Genomic DNA, 21,941 nt, shown 5'->3' on the forward strand with positions numbered 1-21,941 from the left:
TATACTGTTGCCCTGGTCCTGCCAATGTTAGGTATGGCCTGAAGGAGAACCTGCTATACAGTGCTTTGTGATTATGGAGATCCCTTTATGCTGTTACAGGGTCTGGGCAAAGAGGAAGCCTTCCACGCTGAGAATAAGTCATGTTTAGGGCACGGAGGGAAGGAAGAACGTAATATATTTTATTCTGTGTTTCAGTGTTTCACATATGCAGAAGATTGAGAAATAAAACTTGAGGAAGCAGAGAGAACATGAATCAAGAAAGGCTTTTCATGCTATGCTAAGATTATGGACTTTGTCCTGTGGCTAATTTGAAGTTGTTGCAGGATTTTGAGCAGGGATGACATAATGAGAACTGGCTGCAGAGTGTCGTGGATGTACATAAGAGCAGAAGCAGGAGGCCAGTTAGGTTGTTGGTAGTCATTCAGATGGCAGAAGATGGTGATTGAAATTTGACATTGGCTGTGAGGATGGAGACAGGACACTTTCTTACTACGCAGGGTTGTGCTTCAGACTAATTCAAGTAGGATAATGTAATGAAAATTATTTTGGAGCGCTTATAGGATTCTGCAAATGTCATTAGTGTTTTTATGAATAACAGTGATATTGTGGATAAAAGTTAGGTTCCAGCAAGTCTCATTTCTAGGATAAGCAGATGTGAAAATCAGTTGAAATGCAGGGGTAAGGGTCCTGATGTGAGGCATACCATCTATCAAGGGCACCTTTTGGGAAGGAGAAAGGTGGCTACTAGTTTGGGGGAGGCAGTTCAGGTGGAAGGACAGTGTGCTGGGCTTGTGTTTCAGGGGAGGGTTTGGGGTGGGTCTTGTCATTAGTATGCAGGTGTGCACACAGTCCCTTGTTTTTGATAAACTGCCTTTTCTTCCATCTGCTGCACTTGATGCCCCTGAATCTGTAACCTTTCTAGTTCAACTTTTCTGGAGCAAATAATTTTTTTCTCTTGTCATGATTGAAAGGGAATGGAAGAGTCTACATTTTAAAACAGATTTTCAGTCTTTCTGTTTGTCAGCTTTGTTTGCTTTGAGATGTTTGATGCCTTCAATTCTAAGTCTTTCTGTGGCTCATGTCAGCTTTCTTCTTGTTACTGTCTGGATGTGCAGTCCTTAGCTGTTTTGCTTTCATAAGTCTGCTAGAGTTCACCTAGGTGTCCTGTCTTCCAAATTATTGACACCTGCATTGTGCTTTTCACTTCTAGCCTCTTTATTTTTGTCATTTATATTATTTTTATTCCTTTTCTCTCTACTTTTTTGAGAATCTCCATTTTTTATGGGTTTTGGGGAATAGGGATAATTCAGCAAGTTTAAATATAATTAGATGGTAAAATAATAATGGTGGGTGTTTAAAGACCTTTAGTTCAAGGACATAACATTTTCCTCAGCATTTTCTATGAAGTTTTTTTTTAAACTAATATATCTAACATCGATAATAGAGATTATCTGCAGTCTTAAGGACTTTGACATTTTCCTTCATTTCTATTTGGGTAGACTTGTTTTGTTGTATTGTTGTTCAGTCATTCAGTCCTGTCCGACTCTTTGTGACCCCATGGACTGCAGCACACCAGGCTTCCTTGTCCATCACTGTCTCCTGGAGTTTGTTCAAACTCATGTCCATTGACTTCGTGATGCCATCCAACCGTCTCATCCTCTGTCGTTCCCTTCTGTTGCCTTCAATCTTTCCCAGCATCAGGATCTTTGCTAATGAGTCAGTTCTTCGCATCAGGTGGCCAAAGTACTGGAACTTCAGCTTTAGCATCCGTCTTTCCAATGAATATTCAGGACTGATTTCCTTTAGGATTGACTAGTTTGATCGCCTTGCAGTCCAAGGGACTCTCAAGACTCTTCTCCAACACCACAGTTCAAAAGCATCAGCCTTCGGTGCTCAGCCTTCTTTATGGTCCAACTCTCACATCCATACATGACCACTGGAAAAACCATAGTTTTGACTATATGGACCTTTGTCAGCCAAGTAATGTGTCTGCTGTCTAGGTTTGTCATAGCTTTTCTTCCAAGGAGTAAGTGTCTTTTAATTTCATGGCTGCAGTCACCATTCTCAGTGATCTTGGAGCCCAAGAAAATAAAGTCTGTCACTTTTTCCAAACTTGTTTTAGAATATTCTTTGCAACTTTTCCTGATGTTCCATGACAGTGCAGGAGATGTGGCTGGTTCCCCTTTATCCAGAACAGTGAAAATATGAGAAATGGGATGTAAGACTACAAGCATAACTTAGGAGGCACCTGAGTTGCTTGTGGTCTTAGGTTTGGCACAGACAGAGGGGAGACAAGGACTAGCCCATTGTATATCTTTATCAGTTTGGACTGAGAGCCAGAGAAAGAAAATGGTCTAAGCTGGATCCTGCCAAGAAACCCTGGGCACTTCTTTTTAAAAAACATTTTTATTGGAGTATTGTTTATTTACAGTGTTATGTTAGTTTTTGCTGTACAGCAAAGTGAATCAGCTATATATATATAATATATTTTATATATATATATCTCTCTCCATAGGTCATTATGAAGTAGTGAGTAGAGTTCCCTGTGCTTTATAGTAGGTCCTTAGTACTTATCTGATTTATATATAGCAGTGTGTAAATACAAGCCTATCTCAATCTCCCAATTTATCCCTCCTTCCTTTCCCCCTTGGTGACCACAGGTTTGTTCTCTACATCTGTGACTCTCTTTGTGAATAGGTTCATTGTACCATTTTAAAAAAGATAACTTATTTAAGCAATATCACACTATATTTGTTTTTCTCTGTCTGACTTACTTCACTCTGTATGACAATCTCTAGGTCCATCCATGTTGCTACAAATGACATTGTTTTGTCCTTTTTTATCAGAGAAGGCAATGGCACCCCACTCCAGTACTCTTGCCTGGAAAATCCATGGACGGAGGAGCCTGGTAGGCTGCAGTCCATGGGGTCGCTAAGAGCCGGGCACGACTGAGCGACTTCACTTTCACTTTTCACTTTCATGCATTGGAAAAGAAAATGGCACCCCACTCCAGTGTTCTTGCCTGGAGAATCCCAGGGATGGCGGAGCCTGGTGGGCTGCCGTCTCTGGGGTCACATATTTGTTTTTCTCTGTCTGACTCACTTCACTCTGTATGACAATCTCTAGGTCCATCCATGTTGCTACAAATGACGTTATTTTGTCCTTTTTTACAGCTGAGTAATATTCCATTGTATGTATGTACCACATCTTCTTTATCCATTTCTCCATCAGTGAACACTTAGGTTTGCTTCTGTGTCCTTAGAAAACTAAAAAAAAGCTGTCATTTGCTCCAGCAATCCCATTGCTGGGTATATATCTGAAGAAAACCATAATTCAAAAAGATACCTGCACCCCAGTTTTCACTACAGCACTATTTACAACAGCTGAGACATGGAAGCAACCTAGATGTCCATCGACATGGGCACTTCTGTTCATACTAAAGTGTAAGTCCCGTGAGAGCAGGGAGCTGCTTCATTTCTCGTGGTATCTGCAGCATCTCCACAGTGTCATGGGGGAGACGTGCAGTGAATATTTATTGAATGACAAAATAAGTTGAGTACCTATAAGGCCTTGTTTACAAAGACGGATATTGAACTCAGGTTCAAAACATGAATATTTTCAAAAGAGTTTCTAAAAGCCATCATGTCTGCAAATGTAGAGAAGAGGATGTGTCATAAATAGATCAGATACATATTGCTTTACTTAGCCTTAGGTTCCCATAGTAACTAACTTCATGTTCCTTCTATAAAAAGTCTGGGTATGAATGTTTCTGCACAATGCTGTGTGCTTATGTACTTGGTCATGTAGGCTAAGGACGTTTTTGTTATGTCACATGTGTGTCTGCACTGAGCATCCTCCTGTGTTTGACCTTCCCACGTAGTAGGCTGTATGCCCTCACCCGTGGGAACTGGAGCTGGAACGTTTGTGCTGAGCACTACAGTCTCATGCTTTCTCTTTTTCCTTCCTGGTGTCTCGCTCTCTCAAATACAGTGTCACACACTTTGCTGAGACTTAAATTTGAGGGCCTTGCTCCAAGAGGAGTTGCAGTCTCATCAAATACAAGACTATGCTGTTGTTAGCATTTCACATAAAAATACTCAAAGAGAAGGAGCCTCATTTGAAGAAAAGAATTATGTTTGCTTTTTTGGGTCTCTTTCCTCTGTGTATGTTCTCTTAGATATCAGCACTTATTCTTCTTCTGTCTCTATTGCTTTTGACTCTATAAACTCGAATATGTGCTCATCTACTGGATCATTATAATTAACTTTGGTCAGCTCTGAACTGACTGCACAGGGGAGGCAGGGAGCATCAGGGACCTGATTTGCTCGTAGGAGAGTCACTGACATGAGTACATCTCGTTGGTTCGTTTGTTCTTTCCTTAGTTCACTTACTCCCTCACCCGTCTTAGGCTAATGTATTTCACTGCATGTCTTTAGGCATATTATCTTCAGACTTGGCCTCACTGTTTATCACACCCTATTAGACTTGCTGGTTATGAAGGAACTGATAAGCACTAGAGCAGTTACAAACCCCACCTGTCTTCCAGGGCTTTCTCCTCAAAGCCTTTTCAGGTGGTTCAAGATCACAGAAATTTCTTCTGACTGAAGTTATGATATAATGAGGTCATATCATGCATATTCTACCCTATTTTTCTAGAAAATGATCCCTAAAGTGCAAGCCATTTGATTGCTAAGAAATGGGTAACTTATAAGGGCTTAAGGAAAAATTGGCTGTGATGAGTTTATTGAAAGTGGTACCTGTTTTATTTTCTGGTAGAGTTGAGAGATTTTTATTGGTAATTTTTTTTTTCACCTTATATAGTTTTAATTTGTCCATTGTCTTGTAATGCCACTGTTCAACATGGAAGCCTCAATCTTTCTGCTTTCTTATAAAATTATATAGGGTATGTGTGTGTGTGTGTGTGTCTGTCTTGGTGCTCCAACAAAAACATAAACTTATTGAGTACAAAGACTGTGTGCTATATATATTTTAAATCTCCCCCATGGCATTTAGGCCATAGTACTTACTTAATAACTAAAGTGTCATGTAGTAAGTGATCAAGTGAAAGTCACTCAGTCTTGTCCGAATCTTTGCAACCCCATGGATGCATGGAATTCTCCAGGCCAGAATACTGGAGTGAGTAGCCTTTCCCTTCTCCAGGGGATCTTCCCAACCCAGGGGTCAAACCCAGGTAGCCTGCATTGCAGGCAGATTCTTTACCAGTTGAGCCAGAATGATATAAATTGATGTTCATGTATGAAAATGAAATATATTAATGTAGGTTTGTGTGCTCGGGCACTTCAGTCATGTCCAACTCTTTGTGACCCTGTGGACCATAGCCCACCAGGCTCCTCTGTTTATGAGATTCTCCAGGCAAGAATAATGGAGTGGGTTGTCATGCCCTCCTCCTGGGGATCTTCCCAACCCAGGAATTGAACCTGCATCTCATGCTTTGCAGGCGGATCCTTTACCCACTGAGCCACCTGGGAAGCCCTAATATAGGTATAAAGCATGATAAATGATATATGTTAATGTCAGTATATAAATACTATATATTTATTGTCAATATGGGCTTTCCTTGTGGCTCAGCTGGTGAAGAATCCTCCTACAGTGCGGGAGACCTGGGTTCGATCCTTGGGTTGGGAAGATCCCCTGGAGAAGGGAAAGGCTACCCACTTCAATATACTGGCCTGGAGAAGTCCATGGACTGTACAGTCCATTGGGTTGCAAAGAGACACGACTGAGCGACTTTCACTATTGTCAATATAATGTCAAGAACATATATACATATATGCATATTATTTTCATATGTGAGATATACTCAAAACATTGTCTAGCCTATGTGTAGTTAAACTATAGCAACTGTCATTATAATTGAGAGATGATACTCCAGATTTTCTGTGGGAACTATAAGTCTTTTGTAATATAAATGACTTTTGCATTAAGGGTGTCAGAGAAAGCCAGTGGTCAGTAGTTAAAATGGTAAAAACAGATTTTATTCAAGAACTATTGCAATGGGGTTTAAGAGACCTCAGACTCAAATATAGCATAAGCAAGTGGGGATTTATATCCAAGGAGCAGGGTGAGGGTCAGTGGATGGAAAATTACTAAGAGGAAACATCAAGAGTAAAGGGGGATTCTATCTAAACTGACTTGACAGGATTCTTGATAAAACTGGGTGATGCAGAGATGATCACAGAAGCCCAGAGGTCAAGGCTTCATTGGGAAGAGCATTCAGAGGAGGCTGACTGATGATTGGTGAAGGAAACGGTCTTTTGTAGGGGCTACTTTAAGTAGCTAATATTTATTTGGGTGTATCCTGACATTTTCTGTTTAGGTGTAAGAAAGCACAATTTGGGAGTTTGTGCCTATACTTGATTTGTGAGTGAATGTGTGTGTGTGTGTGTTATCAGATTTGTATTGAGGAATAATTTTCTCTTAAGCATTTGCTATCTACTGAAAAAACATAACGCACAACATGAGAGTTATGAGTTAAGTTTTGTTTGGGGCAAAATAAAGGCTATACCCTGGGAGACAGCCTCTCAGAGAGCTCTGAGGGACTGCTCCTAAGGGGTAAGAGAAAAGGGCAGGATGTATGTGATTTTGATAGAGAGGGTACATGCAGTTAACACATTTTGAGAAAAGGTGGCTGCTAGTAATGATTTTAGTGCTTTTCTAGATATGAGAAGATGCAGGAAATTAGACTCATAAAATCTTCTCCTAAAAATGTATATCTGCAGGCCTGTTCTGTTTTTTTCCCCAGAGCAAAGAGTGCCTCATTTCTGATCTCCATCCTGAACTCCTTTCAGAGGTGTTGAAGGTCAGTGTCTGCAGTAGCTGGTGACTTTGTTCTTGCAGATGGCGAGCCACAATTTTTCATCCACTTTCATCAGGAGTAATTCCATGCTCTATTTCTTTTTGGGTTGTTTCCTTGGTTCCCATATATTTACAATGTTGAATTTTCAGAGTGTTCCATCATTTTGTTATTTGAGGCAGTATTTTCATTCCCCAGTGTTTGGTGATTTGCAGACTTGTCTAAATAACTGCTGTCCCCTGAGTGGGGTCACGACAAGCCCTTCCTCCAGTTTATAATTTAGAGTGTGGCTTGTGAGCGGATGTTCTGCTGTTTAGAGTGTGCTCTGACTCACATCATTATGTTTGGTGATAAGTGTCAGGAGCCCTGTAATGTTGCAAAAATTGACAGGAACTTTTCCTCTTGTCAGCAAAATTGTGAAACATGTTGAAATAGGCAGAAAAGATGACTGACCTGTTTAGAGCACCTTTCTGACTGATCAGTTTCTGTATAAGTTTGCATCGTTCCCTGACTTTGAACTATTTTGCAGTACTGAAATTGATAAGAATACAAATGATTCCTGTCCATAGAAATGAAAATCCATTTTATTTTTTGGAATGTAATTGATTATTGCCCTTAGGATATTTCCCAGTTCTGCGTCTCTTAGTTCATTTCACTTTCCTGGTTGGCAGCTGATATGTGTTCTTTTGAGTTCTCCTTTGAACTGGTGACAATGGCTTATTTCTGGATTGACTTGTTAGTTAATGACTTAAATAAAATATTTAAATTTACATTTTCTTTTTAATTTCTCTTTGATACCCCCCAAATTCCCATTTCCAAGGGATCCATGTAGTTCAATATCTATTTAGGTCTGTGGCTAGAGTTATGAGGTATTATCTATAAATCTGAAAATGAATGTGCTGTAGCTCTCTTTATTCAGTACCTTGAATACCATTCAAAATATTTGGGGAGTGTATATTGTATCTTGAGTGATTTTACTGCATCACACTATTTCTTAGATCTCTGCTTTGAGTTTAGGGTTGACTTCAGAAGTAGATTTAAAAAATTATTACTGGCCTAGATGAAATAGCCTATTAAATAATTTAAAAAATAAAACCCATCAGGTAGGGGCTGCAGTCTAAATTTCTGACCCCAAGTGCTGCCCTCTGCATGAAGTATGTTTGCATTTCAGTGTTTTTAAATTATAAATAAACACATTACAGTTTCCTGCTGGAGTGCTAAGAATTTTGTAACTTAACAATAGCTGTGCCTCTTTAGATTTCAAGGGTATTCTAGAGGAGGCAGGTAGAATAAAGAATCATAGGAAGATTAATTGGCATATGACATCTACCACTGCATCCAGAAAACACAACATACCTTTTCTGTGTACTTACTTCTATTCTCATCTCATAACTGGCAACCTGAATAACACAGAGGCCATGGTGACAGAGTTTTCTTGAGCTTGGCTATTTTATTCAGAGGTCTTGCTTCATTTGAAATTCATGCCATACTTTTCAGCATCATTATTTTGCAAGGAGGATAACAAATTACATATGAGGGCCAGGATCTTTACAGTGGGATATGCAGATGAGAAAGAAAGACTTCCTAATACAAATAACTGGGAACAAGAGGAACAGGAAAACCATTATGCAACTATATGGCTGGTCTAGGCTATTCTGCAGTAGGAGATTGTGGTAGGCTGAATACTACTCCTCCTACCAAAGAAAGGTGGCCATGTCCTAATCCCTGGAATCTGTGTATGTTACCTTATATGACAGGGGGAGAAAAGGGCCTAGAAAAAGACTGTGAAGATGTGAATAAGAATCTTGAGATGAAGATGGTTATCTGAATGGGTCTTAAATGCAGTCACAACGGGGAGGAAGAAGAAGGCAGTGTGTCCACAGAGGCAGAGATTGGTGTGATGGCAGCTGCAAGCCAATGAAGCTGGCAGACACCAGAAACTGGAAGAAGCAAGGAATGGATTTTGCCTGAGGGCCTCCAGAGGGAATGTGGCCTGGGTGGCACTTCAGTGATGCTGGCTTTGGACTTCTGGCCTCCAGAATTGTAAGAGAACAAAATTCTGTTGCTTTAAGCTGATAAATTTTTGGTAATTTGTTACAGCAGTCAAAGGAAAACTAATACAGATTTTAGTACCTGAAAGTGGGGAGTTGCTGTAACACATAACTAAAAATGAGCAGGTGGCTTTAGAATTGGGTAATGAACAGAAGCTGGAAGAATTTAAAGTACATGATAGAAAAAACCTAGACTGCCTAGAACAGACTGTTGACAAAAATATGAATGTTAAAGATTCTTCCAGTGATGATTCAGGAAGAAGTGAGAAATACAGTAGTAAAAGTGAATATTAAATTGTCCTTAGCAGAATGTTGGTAGAAATTTTAAATGTGCTACTGGTTAAGGCTAAAAAGAACATGAGGAACGCATCGTTGGAAATTGGAGGACAGGTGATTTTTGTTATATAGTGGCAGAGTTTAACAATTTCATCCTGTTGTGTGGAAGGTAAGTAACACTTGTAAGTGATGAACTTGAATATCAACGGGGGAGGTTTCTGAGCAAAGTTTCACAGCTTACAATAAAATGTTAGAGGAAAGAGAAATCGAAGGGAGAATTGTTAAAAAGAAATCGAGACTTGATTATTTGGAAAATTCTCAGCCTGTGCAAATTGCAAAAGATGCTAAATTCATAACTGTTAGGAGAGTATGCTTTGGAGACAAGGCCCAGAGTGTGGCTGGAAAACCTTTTGCTAGTGTCAAAGAAATTAGGTGTGTGATTCATGGATCTCAACTGTCTTAGCAGAAACCAGGAACACAGATGGGATTATCCAGGAAAGATTTTAGGAAGATCTTCTGTCTCATGGAATGAAATGCACAGGAGACCCACAAACTTTTTGATAAAAGGGGAAATACTGCCAGCATCAAGAAAACGATGGAGATGGATGAAATGCAGGAGGGCTGTTGGATTCCCAAAAGTTTACAGGCAAGAAGAAGTCCAGTAAAACTATTCAACTGCAAATATGTTTTTATTTAAAAAAAAATTTCAGAAGAATGACTCTGAGGGTAGAGTCTTGGGCCCAGAGATTGGAGCCACGAACTATAGTGGATTATTCCCAGACCTTGAAACGTTATGTAATTTGTCCTACTGAATTTTGAAATGTCTTGAGATGGTTGACATCATCCTTCCCTTTCTTCCACTTTATCTTGTTCTGAGTGGGAATGTCTATAACTGTTGTTAATGTCAAAAACCACTGGACTTTGGAAGCAGGTAACATAGGTGCACAGATGGAGAGGAATCTTGCCCCCTTATAGATCATAACCAGAGTCTCCTTGATACTTGATTTAAATGATTAGATTTGGGACCTTTGAGCTGATGAGATGTAAATGAGGTTTTGGCCTTTGAATTGATACTGTAATGGGTTGAGACTTTTTAGGGAATGTTGGTATGTGGTGAGTGTATTTTGCATGTGGGAAGGACATGAAATTTTGAAACTAGAGGGTGGGCCGTGGTAGGCTGAATAATGCCCTCCTCTTCAAAAGATATTCATATCCTCTCCCCTGGAACCTATGAGTTGTTATCTTTTGTGGATAAAAAGGTTGAAGATGTGAACAGGTTATGGATCTTGAGATGGGGGATTTTTTTTTTTTTAATGATCTCAGTGGACCCTAAATGCAATCACAAGAGTCTTATCAGAATGAGATAAAAAGGAGATCAGACAGAAGAGGAGAAGGCAATGTGACCACAGAGGTAGAGACCAGAGTGATTCAGCCACAAACCAATGAATGGCAGCAGCCACTAGAAACCAGAAGAGGCATGGAGAGTGTTCTCCCCACAACCTCCGGAGGGAGGGCAGCCTGGTTGACGTTTTGATTTTGGCCCAGTGATACCAAGTTTGGATTTTTTGCCTCTAGAACTGTGAAAGGATAAAGTTCTTTTGTCTCAAGTGGCTTACGTGTGTGGTAATTTTTGGCAGCATCTGCAGAAAACTAATATAGAAATAGAGGGAGAATCAAATGGTTTCTGCTTACCTGTGTCCTCTTGTATTCTGAGTGTGAGACATCTTTATGATTCTTATTAGACTTGTAACTATCAGGCTCTTATATTCAAAACTTTGACCACTTCTATTTTAAAACTAGCATTCTATTTCAAGCACAATTGCGTTATATAAACTGAAAACACTAGTAAATAAATGGAAGGCTTGAGTTTTGCTCTCAGCTATGTTGCTTACTAGGTAGGTATGTATGAGTAAGTCACCTCTGAGTTTTAGTTGAGTAATGGGAATAATGTTAACTGTCTTTCCTAATCCACATAATTATTATGAGTATTTAATGACATAAATATGTGTGAAAAATTCCAGATAAAGTGCATGTGAGATTCCATAATAAACTCTTAATTAGGCTCCCTCAACCTATAGGAAGGTTTTTCATGAGCTATTTTGTACACAAATCACTGAACACATGAAACACTCCCCCCACCTTAGATAAGATGCTAGAGGTGGAATTTTGGAGTCAAATTTATTTTAACACATTAAAGCTCTTGGTACAGAATGACTGTTTCTCCCCAGAAATCCTATACTACTTCATTCTCTCTTTGGAAGCACATATGAGTGCTCATTTTACTGCACTGTTACATTAGAGAGTTTTAAAATAAATTTAAATGTCATGTCAACTTGATGAAAATCATTATTTGTATTTCTTTGGCAGTGTTCAACTTGTTTTGTATATATATTTTTTGTTAGTTGCTCAGTGGTGTCAAGTTCTTTGTGACCCCATAGGCTGTAGCCCTCCAGGCTTCCCTGTCTGTGGAACTCTCCAGGCAAGAATACTGAAGTGGGTTGCCATTCCTTTCTCCAGGGGATCTTCCCAACCCAGGGATCAAACCCAGGTCTCCTGTATTGCATATACTTGGCTATTTGTGTTGTTCTTTAATGAATTGCTTGTGTTCTTTGACCATATTTCCAATAGTTATTTGTCCTTTTCCTTACTGATTTTTAGAAACCCAGTATTTTATACTTTAAAGATTATGGTGAAATATATATATATCAAATTTAGCACCTTAATAATTTGAAGTATACAGTTCAGAGGCATTGAGTACATTCATATTGTTGTACACCCATCACCACCATTCATTTGCAGAACTCAGAAACCTGGTATTCTTAAGTTAATTAACCTTTGCTGTATGTTTCTTCGGCAGTTCGTTTTGTTGTTTACTTTTTGCTTTTGTTTAGGATGACTACTGATGTGTAGTGTTTAACATTTGTATGCTGTCAAATTTAGTGAACCTCATTGTGTTTTCCTCCCTCCCTCTCTCTCTCCTTTCCTCCCTTCTTCCCTCCTTCCTCTTATCTTTCCTTCTGGAAAGCCTTTCCCATTTGTGGGTTTCTATTGATTTTTTTTTAGACATGTGTAGATTTGTTCTTAGTTGGCAGTAAAACATATTAGAAATCCAGATTCTTGTCAAATAACATCATCTCAAATTGTCTGTTACCAAGCTTTGTAAAAAAAAAAAAAAATCCTATTTGAAAAAAAAATCCTATTTAGAGATGATTGCTTGAGGGATATAATGAATCTTATTTCTGGGAGAGAGTCTGCTGAATGCAGCATAAAGCCCTTGGCTCCCAGCTCAGTGATTATACTTTCTTTAACTCTCGGTCCCTTTTTGTTTTATCTTTAACAGCATGCAGATATTGAAGCAGGGGAAACAGAGATGCAGGTAGTTTGTGCCTTACCTTATTACCACTAGTTAGTTCCTTCCTGCATATCACCCTCTGTACCCACATTGCCTTTAAGAAGAAGAAGAATTCTACCACTAATAAGTGCTAACTCAGTGGAGCTTAACCTGGCTAACATTTTACTGCTGCAAAGCCATGCAAAATAGGAAATACTATTATTCTAATTTTACCAATGAAAAAAATGGATGCTTTGAGAGGTAAAGTGGCTTGCCCAGTATAGCACATTGTTGGTATGTGGAGGAATAGGATGTCAGTTCAGACTCAGACCTGATTCCAGAACCTGCCTCTTAACTGGTATTCTTTCTTAGTGTACACACACACACACGCACACACATGCACACAAACTTCCCTACCTCCCACACCTAGTTTTCTGATGATTATGTGACAATATTTCTATTCACTCCCGTTATTAATAAACAGAGTAGATGAAACCACCTAGCAACTTCTAAAATATTAAGTTGAAAATATTTTGGGCTAGATTTGTAACTTCTCTCATTCTTGAAATGCTACAGTGAAATGAAATGCTACATTTTTTCCTCATTCCTATCAGCTCAAGGTCTCAGTGATGTGCTCTGAGCAGGGGTGGTCAACGTGAAGACAGAGTTCAGAACAACCAAGGGCCAGAGACAAGTGGGTTGGTCTTACTTGGTGACTGTAGTAAATGGTCTATTTTACAGTCAGTGATTGAAGATAGTCTGCTGTGGTGGGGATATATTGAGCCTGGAAGAGCTGCTTTAAAATTTGGTAGTCGTTTAATTAGTATTTGGATGATTAATTATTATGCCTTCTGCTAAATTTTAAACAGTGAAAAACTAGGTCTGTGGGAACAATTCTCTTATTTCTTCCTTTGAAAAACTTAGGACAGTGACAGCCTTCAATTTCTTAGGGTTATTTTGCTCATATATTCAGATCTATCAATTATTCAGATCTTAAGAAGCCTGCAAAAATAGGGACGTGTGCTGTTGCCTTTTGGGTGTGTGAGATTACAGGTCCCTGGTCACACCATTAAGTGTATGGCTGTCATGTTCCTCTTCAGAGCCTTAGCACCTTGTATGGTACATTTTTTTTCAAACTTTAAACTTTTTATTTTTATTGGGGTATACCCTGGAGGCTCAGATAAAGAATCTGCCTATAGTGTGGGAGATCTGGGTCCAGTCCCTGGCTTGGGAACATCCCCTGGAGAAGAAAATGTCAACCCACTCCAATATTCTTGGCTGGAGAATTTCATGGACAGAGGAACCTGATGGGCTGTAGTCCATGGGGTCACAGAGAGTCAGACATGACTGAGCGACCTAAACACACATAGCCAATTAACAATGTTGTGGTAGTTGCAGGTGAACAGTGAAGGGACCCAACCATATATATACATGTATCCATTCTCCCACAAACCTCCCTCCCATCTAGGCTGGCACATAACATTGAGTGGAGTTCCATGTGCTATACAGTAGGTCCTTGTTGGTTATCTGTTTAGAATGTAGCAGTGTACACATGACCTTCCCAAACGCCCTAACTGTCCCTCCCTCCCACCCCTGGCCCTGGCAACTGTATGTTTGTTTTCTAAGTCTCTGAGTCCTTTTCTGTTTTGAAAGTCAGTTCATTTGTGGCATGATATATTTTTTTATCAAAAAACTGCATGATATGGATGGAGTCTTGGAAGAATGAGGATCAACCAGAGAGAACAGTTTGGAATGAGGCTTCCAGGCAGGTTTGAGAGTGACTGAGAAAGCACAGTTGTCCCATTAAAACTGGCTCTAACAAAGACTTGTCTTTGTGATTATTTGCAGAAAGATTACCACTTTGAATATACAGAATGTGATAGCAGTGGCTCCAGGTGGAGAGTTGCCATTCCGAATTCCGCAGTGGACTGCTCTGGCCTGCCTGACCCAGTGAGAGGCAAAGAATGCAGTATGTCTTGACTTTTTGACCTTTTTCCCAGTTAAACCCTAAGTCCTTCATATGAGCCTGAGAAGTTAAGTGTGATGCCTATAAAAGGCCTTGGAAAAAGGGAGCATGGCTGTCCAGCAGAACAGAAGCATATTTTCTCAGCACCGAGTGCCCTCGGGTCTGAAGTCTGAAAGGAGATGCAGGCTGTGTTAAAGGGTGTTGTTTTCATTTATTTGTCTTAAAAAATCTGGTTACTATCTTTCTTGAAATTCTAAAGGGCAGAGTGGCAGAATTTCTATTTAATAGATTTTTTTTCTTTAAATTTTAAGGGACTTTTCAGAGTTTTGGTACACATAAGTAGCATTTGGTACACATAATATTGTTAAAAATACATTGCGTAAAATGTGCCCTCTTAGTCATTTGTAGGTTCGGTGACATTAAGAACAGTTACATTGTTGTGATTTCCTCTCCAACACACATCTATAGAACTCTCTAACCTGGCAATGGATTTGTTTTTGTTTTTTTTTTTAGCCATAGAAATATTATAATTTGTCTTTTTAATGTACAGAGAAATTAGAGAATTTGTCTATCATATTCGACAGCTTGTCTTGTAGCAATTAAGCAGGTTTGAAGTGTAACATGAATTAACAGAAATACGTCATTAAATTAATTTTCATTTATAGACTCTACTTTTAAAAACCCTTGAATTTGGTGAGTCATAAGATCCTGCAGTAAAGTTGTCTTGTGGTATTCTAGAGTTCAAAGCCAGAAGTAAGACAAAGATTATTTTGGTTTTTCTACAGTCCTCCAAATGGTATTCCTAAAAGCTGAGTTGTTTTGTTCCCAAATGAAAAAGCAGATAAGCAAATTAATTAAACAGATAGCTAATTCCTTCCTCTTCATGGGAAAACTCTATCTCCATGGTTGGTTGGAGGAGTTTTAGCATAGGTGTGGATTTAGTAATAAAAGAGAGACGGGAAGATGGTATGTCTTAGGAAAATTAGAGAAGAAAGACATTATTTCTTGGTGAATGATATTACATGAATATAAAGAGAACCTGAGAAATCCAGGTTAGCCAGGGAAAGGCTTGTGTCCAGCAAGAATCTTGAGAGGATAGTGGGGCCAGTGAAGAAGATGGATCCATGGCTGGGGTATATGTGACCGCCTCTACAGAAAGGACCAGCTCTCAGGGAGGATTCCAGTTAAAAGGGAAACAGCCTGAGTATTGCCTGTGGAATTAACTCATTGCAAAATTGCTTCTGTCACTTTTCTGAAAACTCTGTATATCTTTTATCTATATTTACATTTTCCTTATGGGCTAATTCCTTGTTTCCCTTGTAAACAACCCTACTGAGGTGCAGTGTGTCAGCATTTTGAATGTATCAGATCTCTTCAAGAAAATTAGAGATACCACGGGAACATTTCATGCAAAGATGAGCACAATAAAGGACAGAAACGGTAGGGACCTAACAGAAACAGAAGATATTAAGAAGAGGTGGCAAGAATACACAGAAGAACTGTACAAAAAAGATCTTTATGACACAGATAACCACAATGGTGTGATCACTCACCTAGAGCCAGACTTCCTGGAATGCAAAAGCAAGTGGGCCTTAGGAAACATTATTGCTAACAAAGCTAATGGTGGTGATGGAATTCCAGTTGAGCTATTTCAAATCCTAAAAGATGATGCTGTGGAAGTGCTGCACTCAATATGCCAACAAATTTGGAAAACTCAGCAGTGGCCACAGGATTGGAAAAGGTCAGTTTTCATTCCAGTCCCAAAGAAAGGCAATGCCAAAGAATGTTCAGACTACTGCACAATTGCACTCATCTTACACACTAGCAAAGTAATGCTCAAAATTCTCCAAGCAAGGCTTCAACAGTATGTGAACCAAGAATTTCCAGATGTTGAAGCTAGATTTAGAAAAGGCAGAGGAACCAGAGATCAAATTGCCAACATCTGTTGGATCATCGAAAAAGCAAGAGAGTTCCACAGAAATGTCTACTTCTGCTTTTTTGACTACACCAAAGCCTTTGACTGAGTGGATCACAACAAACTGTGAAAATTTCTTCATGAGATGGGAATACCAGACCACCTTATCTGCCTCCTGAGAAATCTGTATGCATATTAAGAAGTAACAGTTAGAACTGAACATGGAACAACAGATTTGTTCCAAATTGGGAAAGGAGTACGTCAAGGCTGTATATTGTCACCCTGCTTATTTAACTTCTATGCAGAATTCAGTTCAGTTGCTCAGTCGTGTCTGACTCTTTGCATCCCTATGGACTGCAGCACACCAGGCTTCCCTGTCCATCACCAACTCCCCAAATTTACTCAGACTCATGTCCATTGGGAGAAGACAATGGTGACCCACTCCAGTACTCTTGCCTTGAAAATCCCATGGACGGAGGAGCCTGGTAGGCTGCAGTCCAGGGGGTCTTGAAGAGTCGGACATGACTGAATGACTTCACTTTCACTTTTCACTTTCATGCACTGGAGAAGGAAATGGCAACCCACTCCAGTGTCCTTGCCTGGAGAATCCCAGGGATGGAGGAGCCTTGTAGGCTGCTGTCTATGGGGTCAAACAGAATCGGACACAACTGAAGCAACTTAGCAGCAGCAGCAGCATGTCCATTGAGTCAGTGATGCCATCCAACCATCTCATCCTCTGTCATCCTCTTCTCCTCTTGCCTTCAGTCTTTCCCAGCATCAGAGTCTTTTCCAATGACTATGCAGAGTACATCATGAGAAATTCTGGACTGGATGAAGCATAAACTGGAATCAAGATTGCCGGGAGAAATGTCAATAACCTCAGATATGCAAATGACACCACCCTTATGGCAGAATGTGAAGAAGAACTAAAGAGCCTCTTAATGAAAGTGAAAGAGGAGATTGAAAAAGTTGGCTTAAAATTCAACATTCAGAAAACTAAGATCGTGGCATGTATTCCCATAACTTCATGGCAAATTGATGGGGAAACACTGGAAACAGTGATAGACTTTATTTTCTTGGGCTCCAAAATCACTGCAGATGGTGACTGCAAGCCATGGAATTAAAAGATGCTTGCTCCTTGGAAGAAAAGCTATGACAGTCCTAGACAGCATTTTAAAAAGCAGAGACATTACTTTGCCGACAAAGGTCCAACTAGTCAAAGCTATGGTTTTTCCAGTAGTCATATACGGATGTTAGGGTTGGACTATAAAGAAAACTAAGCTCCAAAGAATTGATGCTTTTGAACTGTGGTGTTGGAGGAGGCTCTTGACGAGTCCCTTGGACTGCAAGGAGATCAAACCAGTCAATCCTAAAGAAAATCAGGCCTGAATATTCATTGGAAGGACTGATGCTGTAGCTGAAATTCCAATACTTTGGCACCTGATGTGAAAAACTTGACTCATTGAAAAAAACCCCTGATGCTGGGAAAGATTGAAGGCAGGAGGAGAAAGGGATGACAGAGGATGAGATGGTTGGATGACATCAACAACTCAATGGACATGAATTCGAGCAAGCTCCAGGAGCTGGTGATGGACAGTGAAGCCTGGCGATGCTGCAGTCTCTGCAGTCACAAGAGTCTGACACGACTGAAGGACTGAACTGAACTGAACTGTTTCAGCAGCTGTGCTGATGTTGACTGACACTGGCTTTTGAGAACTGATTGTTCCTTTGAAATGGGCTATGGTGGAGTATTTACATGATGGAAATTGACAAACACTACAAATCAGCTTACCAGCATACCACTAATTAAATTCATTGGCCAAAATTTCAAAAATATGCTTCAGAATTGATGTCTGACTAGGAATTATTTCTGTTTGTTGCCAAGGATGTTTTTTGCTCATTAATTATTATTATCTTCCACAGATAATGTTATGAATTTGACATGCCAGCCAGAACTACTCTAAAAACTCAATATAGTAAAGTCATTATTAGTTGTAAATCACTTTAAATGATAGTACTTACTTTTAAAATGATAGCCTAAAATGATACTACTTATGAGATGGCTCTATCTTGGTTTGTCTGAAATCTGAATTTACATGTATTTCTGTATACTATAATTATATCTGCTCTGGAGGTTATTAGTCTGGCCTCTGATTGTGACTGTTCTTTATATGATAAAGGCAAGTTATTTTGAAACTCACAAGAAACTTAATAGAGGCAATTACCTTAGAAGCTCAGTCAATTCCTAACGTTAAGCGCGGTGCTTAGCACATTACTGGCCATCAAAGCACTGCTGAAGGCAGTTATGATAATAACTGAAATATTCCTTCAGTGGCTTAGATGTTCTACTGCTAATAATAGCTACCATTTTTCATACATGGATGATAGGCTAACCACCGTGCTTGGAGCTTCGTATCATTTTCCACTGTATCCTCACAACAACCCTCTCTGATAGCTAATGTCAATATCTCTGCTGATAAGAAAACTCGGAGTTAAGATGGTGAAGTCAGTTACTGCAGGTTGGGTTATATAGGCAGGATGTGGCAGATGTGCGGTCAAATACAGACTTGTCTGATTCCAGAGCCTATCTGGACATATAAGCTGGCATGGGGGTACATATAGCTCTATCACTGACCATCTTCAAGGGAAGATATTAGAAAACGTGTGCTTCAGGATAAAAGAGGATAAAAATGTTGGGGTTCAGGAGCAGCTTGCTATCTGCAAGCGGTGTGTGAATGATGCCCAAACCTGAAATGATGGTGATGCCCACAGGCACTAGACTCAGCAGTTATGTTGTGATGATATGGCCCGGCAGTTGGGCCATCTAAAAGAAAATTTAAAAATTCACATATCTGCTTCATGCAAGTGAAAAATATTTAGGGCAGTGCTTATGTAAGGCATAACTTCCCCAGATCCCACTGTTCTCAGTGAAGCAAAACCCAGAATGCGGCCTCAGTTGAAATTCCTATAGAATCTTCAAAATGTCATTGGCTAGATCTTTCCCTCTTTCTCAGAAACAAACAGTACATGAGGCTTCTCCTTAGGAAAAGGATTATAGAAATGTTTATGTAGCAACTGTATGTTTTAAAAAATAAAATTGATGGGCAAGCTGTATTATATCTTTATCTTTAATAAATCTTGTAAAATCTGGTTGCATGGCTCTGAGTGAAGTTAATGAGAAGTCAGGCTTCAGTTTTTGTTGTGCTAGATCCCTAGACTGTATGTGAGCTTGAGGCTTGCTGCACTCAGGAAATGGGAGGGAGAGACCTCTGTTTATTAACTGACACAGCTTCCCATTGTCCTCCTGACCCCTCCGCTGTGGAGTCTTCAGTGTCTTAGGCAGTGCTGCACTGGGCAGGCCACCGAGATGACTTCATTTCTCTCTGTCTCTCTGCTGGCTCCAGGCTTAGCTTCAGAGAACTTTGCTGCTGTTTCCAAGCCCTGGTGCCGAGTCTCATGTCTGTGGACATCATCCACCATTGGAGGTGTTGGTGTCATTCAGACACAGCTTACAGGTAGCGTGTCATTCCTGAATATAGCACTCATTACTTCCTCCCAAAATGAGGCGATATAACCCCGGTCCCAACTCCATCCCTTCTCTACTGTTGGATCACTTTCCTCTTACGCAAGAGTTTTAAAGCTCTTCCCTTGACTCTCTGGGTGTTTGCTTGACTTTCTTAGATTATTAAAAGCAATAGTCATTCTGGAATGGTTTCCTGGGTGGGATACCTTCTCTCCCTTATCGTCTCTCTTACTCTCACCAACCACATTGAAGAAAAGGGTCTTTTTGTTTCAAACTAAACTTTAGAAATAAAAGCCTGGCTACTAGGAGTGAGGGAAGAGCTCCTTTACCTATTGCCTTACATATTTTCAGACATGTCTGGAACACCAAAGGGAAAAAACATAGCAAGATCTCTCTTCCTTTGGGGAGTGTGTATTTCTGTTGTCTACTACTTCACATATTTCTCAGCCTGTGACTTCAAGTATAACCTTAACACATTGCTTTCTAATCAGGGATGACTAAAGTATTTGTAATCTGATTTGTTATGTTGGCATCAAGTCATAGTATTGTGGGCATTGTTTAGTCTTATAGTTCATTATTTGTATAAACTGATATTTGGCTCTTAGATTTTAAAATGCTATATTTAGATATTAAAAAACCCTTGAATACAATTGTTTTCCTTTTTTCATGGTGTCTCTCAGAGTTGTTGTTTTAACCTACATTTCATGGGCCTTAAGGTGTAAGCAGAGGTGACAGTTTGAATTAATAGTTTTTGATTCCAGTTGGACTAAAAGAAGAGGAAGGATTGTCATGGAAAGGGGAGTTGGTTTTAGCTTCCTGGGTGGGATATTTAAAAATCCCTTTTTGGGGGATCATAGCTCTTTGAAGGAGAAGGCAATAGTGACCGACTCCAGTACTCTTGTCTGGGAAATTCCATGGACGGAGGAGCCTGGTAGGCTGCAGTCCATGGAGTCGCTAAGAGTCAGACACGACTGAAGCGACTTAGCAGCAGCAGCAGCAGCAGCTCTTTGAAGTGTAGGTGCTTCCCCAGGATTCAATACATAGCCTGTTTCAGTTGTGTGGAGTTGTTATTGATATGGCAACCAGAACATTTGGGAAAATTGAATACATTGGTATTGAATGGTGAATGCATTCTGTTCTGCAATATTTCATGTAAACAATTAAATGGTGTTGAGAGTTTTTTTTGTTGAAAAATGCCAATACTTTTTAAAAACGGCTACTGCGATATCCCCTTGATAAAGGGCTGCAGTGCACATTTTCATAATAAAGTCTCTGAGAAACACGGTAATTATTTATAGAACATTTACTGTGTTTTAACTGAATTCTGTTTTACCCTGAGTTTCCCAAGTGTATTTGATTATAGGACTCTTTTATCCAATGTGTAGTTGCACCCTTTTGGCTAATTTCTGCAGATAATGTTTTTGGGGAAACGCAGGTTTAAACACAAATGCCAGGCTAATTTAGGAAATTTTTATATGTTGTTCCTTATGCTATGGTTTAGCTAATTTCATTGCTCTGTAAGGCTCAGTGGAAGCACTACCAAATGCGTGTCCAGTCCCAGACTTCCTACCGATCATGGGCAGGCGTGATATATACCTGGGATGAAACCCCAGATCTGCAACAGATGTATGTCTTGAGCAAAATATTTAGTTCACAGCTATTTATTGAGTTTTAATCGATTCACTAAACATTTGTTGAATATTTCCTATATTCTTGAAAATAGGGATCCAAAAATATTCCATAAACGAACACTAGATTCCTATTTTCCAAGATTTTTCATTCTAATGGAGCAGGTGGGGAAATAAATTATTCCTAGTATAGGGGCAAAGTGCAAGATAGATACAAATACCTAGGGTGATCTTGCTAAGAAGGGAGGGCTGACTTTTGCTCAGAGGGAGTCAAGAGACCTCACAGCAAAGCAGGTGTGAGTTTGAAATGCAGATTGAATAACCTTGGAAATTTATCTGACCCTTGGTAGGTTCATGTGAAAAATTGTGTCCTGACTTAGAGTTGAGACAGGGATTAAATGCCTTACTTAATGGGCCGTATGTGTTAATTTTCTGAG

General features: G+C 39.6%; 1 protein-coding gene across 6 annotated transcripts in view; it reads left to right on the top strand.

Moving 5' to 3' along the window:
* The window catches only part of ELAPOR2 (endosome-lysosome associated apoptosis and autophagy regulator family member 2), a 221,111-nt gene that overhangs the window by 92,388 nt on the left and 106,782 nt on the right, over positions 1-21,941 (top strand). For 3 of the 6 annotated variants that reach the window (XM_019958586.2, XM_070787649.1, XM_070787650.1), the window contains exon 2: positions 14,321-14,441. The exons of 2 other annotated variants lie outside the window; for them this stretch is intronic. In XM_019958586.2, coding sequence (XP_019814145.2) covers positions 14,321-14,441 — 121 coding nt within the window. Of the gene's footprint in view, positions 1-14,320; positions 14,442-19,700; positions 19,869-21,941 lie in introns of those variants that run through there. One more of the 6 variants, XM_070787648.1, reaches the window with a different exon arrangement.

Source organism: Bos indicus, chromosome 4 (genome assembly GCF_029378745.1).
Source record: "Bos indicus isolate NIAB-ARS_2022 breed Sahiwal x Tharparkar chromosome 4, NIAB-ARS_B.indTharparkar_mat_pri_1.0, whole genome shotgun sequence".
NCBI classification, from domain to species: domain Eukaryota; kingdom Metazoa; phylum Chordata; class Mammalia; order Artiodactyla; family Bovidae; genus Bos; species Bos indicus.